General features: G+C 38.7%; 1 protein-coding gene across 5 annotated transcripts in view; it reads right to left on the bottom strand.

Annotated features, from left to right (window-relative positions):
* The window catches only part of NYAP2 (neuronal tyrosine-phosphorylated phosphoinositide-3-kinase adaptor 2), a 137,054-nt gene extending 124,140 nt beyond the window's left edge, over positions 1-12,914 (bottom strand). For 3 of the 5 annotated variants that reach the window (XM_008632590.2, XM_017732896.1, XM_017732897.1), the window contains exons 1-2: positions 12,187-12,914; positions 5,405-5,647 (exon numbers count right to left, since the gene is read on the bottom strand). In XM_008632590.2, coding sequence (XP_008630812.2) covers positions 5,405-5,610 — 206 coding nt within the window. In that variant the 5' untranslated portion in view covers positions 5,611-5,647; positions 12,187-12,914. Of the gene's footprint in view, positions 1-1,480; positions 1,593-5,404; positions 5,648-12,186 lie in introns of those variants that run through there. The other 2 variants (XM_017732895.1, XM_017732898.1) reach the window with 2 other exon arrangements.
* Positions 12,915-12,920: the final 6 nt, after the last annotated feature.

The following is a 12,920-nucleotide window of genomic DNA, read 5'->3' as shown; positions in this document are numbered from 1 at the left end:
AAAGAGACCATGTATACTCCCTGAAAAGAAGCAAAAGTTGTAGGCAGAAGCCCTAAAAGGGAAGAGTTTCTGAAAATAACATCAAGATTTAGATAGGAAACATAAGGATTTCTGCTTTATTTCCTTGGTCTTTTGGATTGTAAGGCTGGCTATCAGCCTCTATGGTAAATTTTAAATGACATTAATCACACAACTGGTCTAAAATAAAACTTCTCAGAATAACAGCAACAGCAATATAAAGTAGTTTGCATTGTGTCTGTTGTTTATTTTGTGTGGCAATAATACAGGCAGCCATATGGATATGAGCATTTGGAAGGGAGGATTTGTTGGCTAGATCACCACATCTGTTTACTTATAAAAGCAACAAAAATACATTTGGAGGTCACTGACTGCAGAACCATTTTACTTACTCTTGATGAAAAAAACCTATCGATTCTACTCTTTCTACATTGAACCAATTACAAAAGAGACCCCAAGATACTATCATGAGAAAAAGTTTTCAAAATCATAGAAAAATTAGTCTCTATCACACCTCATCAGCCACTTCCACCATAACAGTGGTATCAGAGCAATAACTTAATCTAGGATGAAATGAGCAAGCAACATGTCCAGGAGGAAGATAAAGAAAACAGTGCCCCAGTTATGCTTCCTCATAACACAAACCCTTTGATCAAGGAGCACATACCACTGACCTGGTATCCAAAAATCACATTCACCAAGTGAACTCAGATTTGAATTAAAAACAAAAACAAACAAAAAAGCCAACAAACAAAAAACCAAACTAAAAACCCCAAAAAACCTCCACAAGTTACATCAACACACCGAACCAAAAAACTATGGGTTAACAAGCTTATAATGTATAATATCTCAATACTGTTTTTACAGGTATTTCAACTGAGGCTCTCACCATGACCCAAAATATTTAATGTGCTTCCTTCACTATTTTTTTTGAGGTCAGGCTATAAGCATACTGTAATCTAGCAAGCATATACCATTCCTGTAAATTTAGAAATGCATAGTTTACTACACAGAATTTCAACTACAGACAAACATTCAGAAAAAAAGACAAATAGTACTTTAAGCATTCCTTCACCTAAAGTATTGTTCTGATTTCAAGACACTATTATAAAAATTAAGTTCATAATGAAATTATTTTTCTTAGGTTATTTTTTATTCTGGTAGAAATATTTTGGTAGAAATTCTTCAGCATGTCCATACAGCCTAAGACTACACACATTTCCTCAGCTGAACAGAGCTTTTGGCAGTGACTAATTCCATGAATAGAAATCTTTTTATATTTTCTTGCTGTCACCCATGCTTGATAACATAACTTTTAGCTGAAGGACACATGATTTACGTCTTGTTCATGAAGGAAACTAAGGATAGGAAAGACAGAAAACTACAGAAAGATAATACCTCAATTCAATTACTGCCATGACCATTTAAAAAAAAAAAAGGCAAGAGAAAAATGTGATCTTACTTTTGCTGAGGGGTTAGTCTTCAATACTTGGTTTGCCAAAGAAAGGAGAGGTTATGTTGACAGCTGTTCATTACAATTCCTTCTTTACTACAAGAGCTTAACTCTGCCACTGGCTGGCTGGCCCATTTCTGCTAGCTTTAGCACACAACAGTGCTCCTAAAAGCTCCTCCTCTTGACAGCATCTGTCTGGATACACCCCTCAACAAGCACAAGCAAGGCTTTCCACAGAGCCATTTAGGTTCTGGGAATGAGCTAAATGTAAGGGAAACCATTAGAAGTAAATATTTTGATGACTAAGTCCAGGATTTGGCAGGCAGAAATTCATGCCCACTGACACAACCAGCTTTACAGTATTTACATCTTCACAGTGTTACAAATGAAAATGACGACTTCCCTGACAGAAACAGTAACTTGAATGATGCATAAAAACCAGAAGCCAGAACTTTGAAAGCATGCACTTCTTAAAAGTATGGCTCTTATTAATGCAACATGTCTGAGCCTTCAGAGGATGAGGGTTCATTATTTGTTTCTTACCAAGCTTTTGTATTTGTGCAATTAAAAAGGGAAAACATTGGTGAAGTATCCACACAAAACAATAATAAAGTATCTTAAACATGTGCATTTCAGTTATGGATGAGTCAGAAAGCAACCGCTCATTCTAACAGATGCCCTATATAAACTCCAAATACTCACCTTTTTCCTGGCACCCACAATAGCTGAGGCAAATTTACCTTCTGTTCCCAGAAATGCTGCCTACAGCAAATATTGTATCATTGCAAATGTACATCTCATAGTATTGCCAGTGAAAGTGATACTGCTCTGTAACTTTATTTGCAATTTATAGGCTTTGTGGGCACTATGCCAGTACCTTCTCTTAATCTGGACACAGCTGCCTGAATAGAAAATGATCATGTAATGAGACCAGATGAATAAAAGATGGAAGAAAAAATGTCTATACATTAGATCCCATATATATGTATTCATTGTGTCTTACTCTTGGCTACTAATCAGCACATTAACCTTATTTTCTCCACATGATTGCTAAGTACTGTACTAAAATTAGGTCAGAAATTCAGATCAGATCAGCTGACTCAGCCCAGAAAGATTAGACAAAGACTAGTTGCCTTTTTTTTTCCCCAATCCAATATGCTGTGTTTATCTCCCCCAATGTACAATGGATCCATATATTTTTCCCCACAATTAACCTATCAGAACCAGACACCATGAGACAGCAATCACACTGAAGGTACATCAGTCCTACTGAAGAAACACAACACAGTGTATCCTTTGGAAAGCAAAACATACAATCAAACATTTTTTTTTAGGTCATTTTTCAGATCTTGTTTCCAAACTGCTCAGACTAATGCATTTCAATGAACTTAAGTCATTCAGCGTACTTATGAGATGATTTAGGTAAATAACAGCTGCTTCTAAATAGAGTTATGTGTGAATACCACCACTTTATTAGACAATATATTACTCCTTATTATGTTGTTAATATACACAAACAGCCTTCTTCTAAGAGAGACCATCTGAACACTAAAATTGAATAGCTTCTAAATAATTCAATAATTGGACCAGCAGGTAATCTTCTGTAGGTGCAAAAGACTTCTGGCTGCTTTTTGATTCTCATATGCAAAAGAAGAGCCTTTGTGGGAACCCCCTCTCCTGCTCAAAAACCTACCTGCAGTTAATCACAGGGGACGACTCCCTTGTTGCTACGGAGATTGTTTTCAGCTGTTGGGAGTCTCCAGACTGGTGTCACTGTTACCACTGCACATGTGCACCACTTGCTATCTAGGCCACACTCTCAGAAATTAGGGATAATATAAATACCCACCAAGATAAGGTAAAGACATAAGAAATACAGTACAGAACGAATAAGAAATCAATGATCCTACTTTATCTTTCCTGACTGCTGCATTTCAATAGACAACATGGTCTTGGATGAATCTCTAGAGGTTACTACAGGGAGAAGACTCAATTGCAATCAGCCTAAGTGACTTCAGACATCGTGGTTCATTTAGTCAAATCAGGTATTTACTTGGTCTGCCATTGCTTTTAGTTTTTCCAATCAAAGATGGATCTCAAGTATCTTTTTTTACCTCTCCAAGTTTACATGGGAAAAGGTGAAAAAGACTTAAAGTGTTTTTCAAGATTTCCCGAGGTGTTTTCTTACTTAGTTTCCTCAGACTGATATTGTTCCCCCCCTCAGTGTTCTTGAGATAAGCCAAGTGGGGAGAGATCAGAGGGGATCTCTGCAAACATAGTTTCCCACAGAAGAGCACTGCATTCAGGAAATGTTGCTGTCTCCAATCTACATACAAATACATGCTGTTTCTCTAATATACCCACACTGTGTTGCTGATCCTCTTCTTCCTGTCTTCTGGCTCTGCGACTGAGGATAAATACTCTGTTCTCATTGATCTCAGTTGGGTGTGGGGAGGAATTTCATGGTTTGGCTCAGCCCTAAATCATCTGTACTTATCCAGAGCTCTTCATCAAATCACTTTGCCAGGATCAATGAACAAAACCACACAAACCAACCACAATGTAGAAAATACTGTCACTACTATTCAAATGAGGTAGAGAAGCTTGGCTAGAGGACTATAAAGAACCAGGTAGATCCACAACTTACTCTCTCATGTCCCAAGAAACTTATTCATAACGAAGAACTGCTCTGGTACCTAGTGACTGCTGCTTTATGGTCACACGTATAAAAGTACATGCAAGCAGGTTAGGCAGAGTACAGCCTAATTGTATTCACCCTAATTTCACATATCACTCCAATGAAATTATTGAAAATCCAAAAATTTGTACTTCCTAGAACATAAAGCAGCCACATTTTTGCTTTACATTCCTTCATCTCTCTCCTCTTTCAAACTGTATGTGCTGCTCTTTTCCTTTTAATGCTCCATCAAAATTATCAGACTACTGAGGCGTTGCTCGAATGTTCACAGCACAGCATGTCTGATATACCTGGATGTACAGTACCCAAGACATAGCATAAAATTTAATCACTTAAACTGAAATACAGAAGATTCATGCTGGGGGAAAAAATTCAAAGGACCTCCTATCAGCTTATGCTCAAGCTATTCATTTGTATATAAAAGTTAAGGATTTGGATGGATGATTTACCTGAATTAGAGAATTTTACCCTCACCTCAAGAAAAACCAATTTTTTGTATCTGTAAATCTGCAAGTAATAAATATTTATATCTATTCCATTCAACCTTCTTTTCCTCTCCAAGAGGCTGTACAGGTTTCATTGATATCCATTGGCACAAGAAGCCGGGTCATGCAAGTGCTCCTCTCATTAACTGTCAATTAAAATCAATGGAATTGTTCAAGAAGAGCCATTATAGGGTTCTGCCCATCAGGGGCTTGATCCATTTTCCTCTAAGTGATTGCAATATTGCTACTGACTTCAGAGATCATATAATTGAAAGGAAAATGTAAATAATATAGACTTTTTCTTAAAAAAAACCCTCATACACCAGTTAGAAAGCTTTGAAAATTTACCAGATTTAAAAGATCAGGTCAAGAAGAGTGTATTTTGACCTGTGAGGCTTTCCCTGTCTTGCTCACACACAAATACATTTTTTCCCAAAATACAAACTGTCCATCTAAAAGCACTAAGAGGACGGCAACTGATTTGTCGCTAGATCTACATCTCCTATTCCAAACCCCCAAACCTTTTGTTACACATCACACCTGCTCTATATGCCACACATGCTCAAACTATGTCTACACAATGTAAACCTCATGCATTAGAAGCCTGACAGAGGCCAACGGTCTGTACTGCTTTTGCCAGCAAGCTGCTTAGAAATCAAGTGCTTTACACATATTTACCATATCTGAAACTGAGCCCCTCACTTTTCATTCACTCCGCCAGACCACTCATCTTTTCATCAAAATATTTACCGTTTTATTGCTTCTTCTTGTTTTCGGCGTTTTTCACTCTTTTCTTTCAAGTAAGCCAGGTTTGTTTCATTCCTCATGCGATCATTCTCTCGAGCAATATCTGATGCATTCTGTATAACCAAGCCATCATAGGCCTTCATCCCCATATCTTCAATATACTGGAGAAAAGCGCCCAAAGTGACCTCCTCCTGATTAGAACTCATCATCTTGCAGGAGATAATGAACAAAGGAAAGCAACGTTTCCTGCAGGTTGAAAAAACACATAATACCTTAATCAGTAGGAAAATAGCTTATGGTTTATGACAGCAAGGTTGTGTCAGTTGTAATTAACATCTCCGTAAGAGACAATTTTTCAGACTTTCCCATTTAAGGGATAATAAACAAAGCAATTCAGAACACAGAACAACATTACTCGAGACAAGAGAAGACAAAACCAAGAGTCTCTTCTTCCAGGCAATGCAGATCCATACAATTACACTGTTTAAATACCAAAAGAGTTTTCTCCCGCCCCCTTCCCTTTTCCTAGTACCCATCAGTTGCATAAACACTGATATCCTGAATCTCAGTTTGAATTGAACTGAGAAGGCTTCCATCAAAGGACAATACGTCCCTTTTACAGTTAAATAGGGCTGCACCAGAGCAGCTTACCAGAAAAAATTTGTATTCTGATTGCCAGACAAAATTCCTATTCTGCAGGATATTCTAAAGTTCAGGTGAAAAATATTGTTCCATTTTTTGAAACAAAAAACTTAAAAGCTTTCTTCAGGTTCAAAATTTAGAAAGAAGTGAACTATTAGAAAGAATAGTGAACTATTTTCCTGTATTTCTTAGTAATGTGATATGAGCCCAGAAGCCCTGGTCATCTGTTGCCCAACACCTTGTTAGCCTGAAGTTCCAAGAATGGACAAGAATGCCCAGCTGAGCTGGGACCTTCAGAACTCTAAAGTCCTTGAAGTCTCCAAGAATCTGTATTTCTTCCACAGGTATGAACAGACACCATAAGCAGCATGGAGCAGACACACTCAGATCCCTGGGTCATTCCTGGGTCTGTGGCAGGCAGCCTAAAAGCTCTACAGAAAGGCCACAAAGGTTTTCCACTCACCAACAGAACTCCTGGGAGGGGCAAGAACTCTGGTGTATAGACACATCAGTAAATACTACAGGACACTAAAGGCAAGGTAGATAAAGATCAAGAGATAGACTGTTGCTCTCTAAAGTCTGTGCTGGATAGGACTGGATTAACCACTTACTAAACAAGTAAAATAGAAGTTTAAAAAAATATAATTTTTCCGTCTTATTTTAAATACTGATTACTATAAGGTCCAGAGGCATTACAAGCTTGAGTGGCATTACCTGCACACAGCCCTGTGAGGAATCCTCATCCCACAGCCAGGAAGCTGGTGCAGGAGTCACTGAGTGATTTGCTGGCAGACCTGGCAGCTGAACTCAGCTCTCTAAGGCACGTTTGCTTATTCACTGCTACAGCATTCCTCCCCTCCCTGAAGAAGGATGGTGTGGTTTCTCGGAATCAGCCTCAGAACCATGCCAGCACTACAACTAGAAGGGGTCTTATTGAATAGGCAATAAGAATCATGTCTGCACAAAGATTTTAGGGGCAGGGCTCCTGTGGAATCAGCGACAAAAATCTTTCCCCTATTTCCTAATATAATGTTGTATTTCTAACATTTATTACATAGCTGGAGAAGTAAAATTCTGATCTAGGTGGGCACTGATTAAAAATAAATCAATAAATAAATTTAAATACTCTTAAGGATTCTAGCAATCCACTTTGGGCCTTCAGATCTGGGCCCTGACTCTGAGAATGCAAGGGATGAAAAGAGTAGGGAAAAATTTTTCTGCCCTTTAATGTTTTCCCCTGTTTTTGATCGGGGGATCTTTTGAAGTAACAATGGCAACAAGCAGCTGGTTTTAGGCACTAAACACCTTAAAAGCACACTGATAATTTCCCCTTGTTCTCTTATGTCTGCATACCAAAATTATTTCTGTACAATGGTAACATGACTGTTAAAATCATGAAGACTCAGAGGATGCAAAGGGTCTACTCCATTACCTCTCCTGCTTCCCAAGAACAACCTTTTCTATCAACTAAGCCTGAACATGAACATTAGGCTGATGTTGAGCGTCACTGAAGTGATCTTTAAGCATTTTCAAGCATAGGTATAAGCATCTCCTACTAATCCCTGCAGGGTAACACCAGCACAGGAGGTCATAGTGCAGCCCAATGTGCCTGCATGCCATTTCACACAGCTTTGACACTGGAGCTGGGTAGAACCACACTGGGCTGCAATATGCATTCAGCCATTCTATATATTCACCATAAGCAGCACACTGTCTGCAAAGAAGGGGGTTGGAAAGCTGAAAATGAGCTGAGCAGACTCTATGAAAGTTATGATGCTTCAACAGACATCATTTTAGACTAATTCCTAAACTTGCTGATTAAATAAAGTAAGTCCAGATACTGAAGTCCCTTCCTGAGCATCTCTCTCTACAGCATGAAGGCTACAAGATTAAAACCAATGCTAACAGCACAGACAGCTCTAACTCCCCTTTCTCTGAACTCCTCAAATGATATCTGCTTTTCGATGGTTAAATTCTGGGCCATTTCCCCAGCAGATAGCTATTTTATTGTATTTTCCATTTTGGACTTCTAGTAAAATCTTGTTTCTGCATATGTTGAATTAAATTCAAATAAACTTGCACAACAGAGAAGTCTCACCCTAGTGACCTGAATGGCAGTATTGCCATTGATTTATTCAGTGACCGAGTCTTACTCCTGAAATATAATAGGAAATTTTATACTGAAGATAACTTCAACAGGCTACCAAAAAATGCAGTTCTTATTCATTTTTCCCCAAGACACGATATGCTTTACATTGTCTTTTGTGACTATACTGCATTTCTTCCCCTCATTTTTTCCTTCCTTTTTGGAGGTCAGGAATGAGCTGAAAATTAAGGATATGCTGAAACTCCTTGTATTATGATATTTATTTTTTTAAACAGGAGGATGAAGTCATTCCAATTGCAAAAAGAATTAAATAAAAAGCCCTTATTCTGCTTCACGAACTGAGAAGCTGCTTTGTTACTGATGTTTTTATTACTAAATTCATGCAAAAATTTACTGTTTACTAAATAGATCAAGATATATTCTTTGTCCTAACAAGGGCCCAGTCCCACCTGTGACTGCTGATCTTTGCATGCTCATGATATAATAATAAATACAGTTTGGGGTACTCCTGGGAGTAGTTGGGGGACACACAGGTATTTCAGAGCCTCGAACCTGCTCTTGTGTCACTAACTCCAAAAAGCCTCTGTGCAAGCAGCAAGCATGTTCTAAATCAAAGCCCTTGTACCTCGGGTGTACATGGTATTTTACAGCCTCACTGCATTTAGTTAGTGTACAGTTGTGCATGCTATACTTTAACAGGGATTAAAAATGCTAACAGCCAGTGCAAAAAGCTTAATTAATTACTGTAAACATTTTTAAAATATTAGTATTGCTTGGGCAGCACACTAGGACCAATTTTACTCACAGGTATTAATGCCACTTCAGAGAATATATTACCTTAATAAATGTGCTCAATAACTTCAACAGGCTGCAATCAACACGTATGGCCCTGGAGTCCTGTGCAGTGCCTGCCTGCCCCCTCCTTGGAAAATGGGTGGAGAGCACTGATCAACTTTTGATCAAAGGTTCTGCTGACTGGTAAACTCAGGCAGTGAGCAACTCCTAACCATCTGCCAGGACAGATACAGGCACAGGCAAGTGTTCTGTTTGAGTACATTCATATTTGATTAAAACTGTGCAAATGCAAATTGTTAAATAAGTCATGTAAGCTGTCGGTGAGGCCCCACAGTCCTGGCATCCCTAACATACACACTGTGGCCATGGATTTTGTTAACCAGTAACAAGGACTATAGGGAGTCACCTATGTAATTGCAATCAAGTTGCTTTCAGTGTATTTTCTTTTCTGAAACCAAGCAGTCCTGGAAAATTATAACTGGGAGTTGTACCACTTGAGAAATTCTTTAGACACTCTTTTCTTTTCCCTCCTCAGTGTGAAGGAACAAAAGGAGACAGCGGGACAGAGGAAAAGCCTTGAAATGTAGCTATTGAAGCCAACATACTGAGAAGTCAACAAAAATTGTTTGGAGGAGCTTGGTTGAGTGTTCTCTGAACACAAACATCTTTCAAACTCCATCTGAGCACAGGGACACAAAGAAGGAGTTCTCCATCATGTTCACTTTGCTTCTTAAAGGTCAAACTAACACTCTGTGAAACCTCACTGAGAAAAAGCCACAATCACATCCCGTCTTGCCCACTGACACCTGCCCTGTCAGGTACCCCCAGGTCAGAGGGGCTCTGACAGAGGAGCGCAGAGTGGCTCACACTGGCACAGCTCATGTATTCAGCTGTCAGCATGGGAAGAGTAAAGCAAGAAAGATTTTTTTTTTTCCTTCCCTGCCAATGCATCTGGTTTACTGGCAAGGGCAAGCAGTCCCCTTCCTTGTTTGCCTAGAAATATTTACATAACTAAATTCAAGATCATTGTATTGATTCAGACACAATTTCTGTGAGGGCACAGTGCATTGTGTTTTACAGGACTGTTGTATACCTTACTTCTAATCGAACCATTTGCTCTGATGCCACAGATACAGCATCTTTGATCAAACAAACCACCTCCTTTTCACATGATCAGTGTGCAAAAATATTGATTTCAGAATATGAGTAATCATACCACAGTATCCAAGCAGTGCTACATGTGAAGATTCAGACATGGCATTCTCCCTCTTACTCACACCAGGATCCCCAAAATATCAGTTGCTTTTCAGCTTGCTTGACAGCCATAAGCTGCAGCTGTGCTGCATTGAAAATTGGCAATGCTGACATTAAACTGAAGGAGCTTTTTGAAGTAATGACAAAGGCACTGATTGCCTTCTTCCAAACCAGAAGGATTTTAAAAAAAAAAAAAAATTAACATAGGAGAAGAGACCGTGGAAAAACAAGTGTGGGGTTGCCCAAAGTCCTGAGTCCAATCTCAGATTTATAAAGGCCTACTACACATCCCTCCAGTCCTGCCTGATTCCCTCCCAAATAGTGCCTCCTGTCTTTGAAAACTCATCTGCTTTCACATTACCTGTTAACTTCCTCCACTAAATTCACTATATTGGAAGGATTCTGCACAAACCAGGACAATAGCCAGCCATTCAACCCTCGAGTTTGAGCTGTTGCATTCTAGCTGCTTGCAAGAATAAAAGCAGACAGGTCAGCCATATCCAGTTTTCAGAAGCTGCTGACCACAACAGCACTAATAAGGACCTAATGGTATTGAGTGTACAAAAAAATACTTTCTCTGCAATCAAGAAAAATTTAGTGAGGGGAAAAATATACTAGAGACTACTTTGCAGAACTGTCTCCTATCCTAACTGTGCCCCCCAGCAGGTGAATGTGATGAGACAAATGCTAAGACATGCTTTTGAGAGTTGCATTCCCTGCTCATTCTTAACAATGAAATGGCATTTCTGCTTTCACACACAGTGATGCATTAAATTCTAATGTCAAAGCGGAAAGACCTTCTGAAATCGGCTGCAAGTTTCCTACTACATAGCATTTGACAACTATATAGGCAGATATTTAAAGAAAAAGAACCAAGGAACCACTACTCTCATTTGGAGGTACAAAATACACTTTATATTCTGGCTGGTATTACAGATTATATACCTGGTGCTCATTATATTGCACAGCATGAGCTCTAGCACCTGGGTGAAATCACTGAAGCTAAGTAGTGCTGAGCCCTTCACTTAAAGAGGTTAAAAGTGTCTCCTTCAGTAGACTGAGAATGCTGTCACATGGGTTTAAAGAAATATTCCATTTCTACAGATGTCCTACCCTGCCTAATGGAAAGCTATGTTCCCTATAGTTTTAAGAACCAAAAAATACCCTGAGCCTTGAATTTTGGCTCCCTTGCAGGTACCTTTTGAAAAGGAAAAAGGTCTTTGCTAACAATGACTCCTCTATGACTCCAGGATGTAAAAAGCTGTTATTTACTTTGCAATACAGCAACACTTTTATCACTTTTATTCCCAGAGGAAAATAAGGCTTCCTCCTAACTGCATGGATGCTGGACAATTGCAAACCTAGATTCAGAATGGCCAGCACTTAAGTGCAATTATGACTTTTTATCATCCCAGTATTATGCAGAGGACTTACAAACAGCACAAAGAAATAAAACCACACAACAAGCAGACATATAAACACATTCTGTATGCAAAGAGGAGTGCATTTGAACTCAGAAGAAATCATGAGCTTCTTGATGATTGACTTATTTTTTTCCTCCTCTTTAAGAAAATGAAATGGAGATTTCACTACCACCAGCATCATGTTAAGATGCTGTAAAATATTAATGGTGCAGTGGGTCTGATAAGTAACTATCACAGATGTTAGAAATTATTTCAATTAATTCATCAGAAAATATAAAAGAACAGTTTTAATTATTTAACAGTGCTTTTTACAAACAAAAAAAATAAGCTGCCAAATGTCTTTATTACAAGCACAATCAACATGTGAAGTACACAAAACCAGTCAAATAGACTTCAGCTTTTAGTTTAGCAATGGCTTGATTAATACCTTCTAAAAATACATGCAACCTCGTCACTATGCATTCTGACAACTCGTTATTTCATTTTGTAATGTTATTTTTTCATTCCAATTAGCACCATATTTTATTAGCATGCTCATATGATGTATTAAAATATGTACGTACCAAAATTCAAGTCCACGGGGACCACTAAGTGCAATAATCAAAGGTGACTTTTGTCTGTAAAAGCCCTTTCCTGTGGTTATCTCAGTGCAGTTGGAAGGGATATTTCAGCACCATAAGAAACAGATTTTCAGTTAGGCTCAGTTTTTTTTCTTCAGTTAAAGTGCATTAAATCTTGTTGGCAGAATTGCCCAGATTGTAGAAGTCGACATCACTATAAGTCAATCTGTTATGTTACAGGTCTTCTTAACATACGATTAAAATGGCATGGAAAGTTTGGCTTTAAAAAAAAATGCAGTGAAAAGAAAAGACAGGTGCTTTCTTCTTTAAATCCACATTCAGAGAGGAGAGGGTATGGATAATGGGAGGGTATAAACAACACCCTGCTTTGAGGTCCAGCAGAGAAGAAACTGGATGATTTTTACCCACTTTACAACACAGACGATTACAGCACCATCATATGCACTAACACAGAGATTTCTAAGGTGCCTCATTTGAATATGTTCTGTGGAGACAAAAAGAAAGGAATATAAGGAACAGCAAATATCCTATCCAAATGGCTTCTTGCAGCAGGAAAGACGCTTGCTTGCTCATTGCCACTTACAGAAGGTCTGAAACAGTCTGGCTCGTGGCATCGTCTCTGTCTCTCCCCCGTGACTACCGGCAGGCTTGCTCTTTCCAGCTGCCCGGGTCCGTGGATGCTGCTGTTGATTAATCAGGGATTCTCAAACAAAGAG

The sequence above is a fragment of the Corvus brachyrhynchos genome, unplaced genomic scaffold (assembly GCF_000691975.1).
Source record: "Corvus brachyrhynchos isolate BGI_N302 unplaced genomic scaffold, ASM69197v1 scaffold435, whole genome shotgun sequence".
NCBI lineage: Eukaryota > Metazoa > Chordata > Aves > Passeriformes > Corvidae > Corvus > Corvus brachyrhynchos.
Note: the sequence above shows the minus strand (reverse complement) of the source record. Positions and strands in the feature narration are given on the sequence as shown.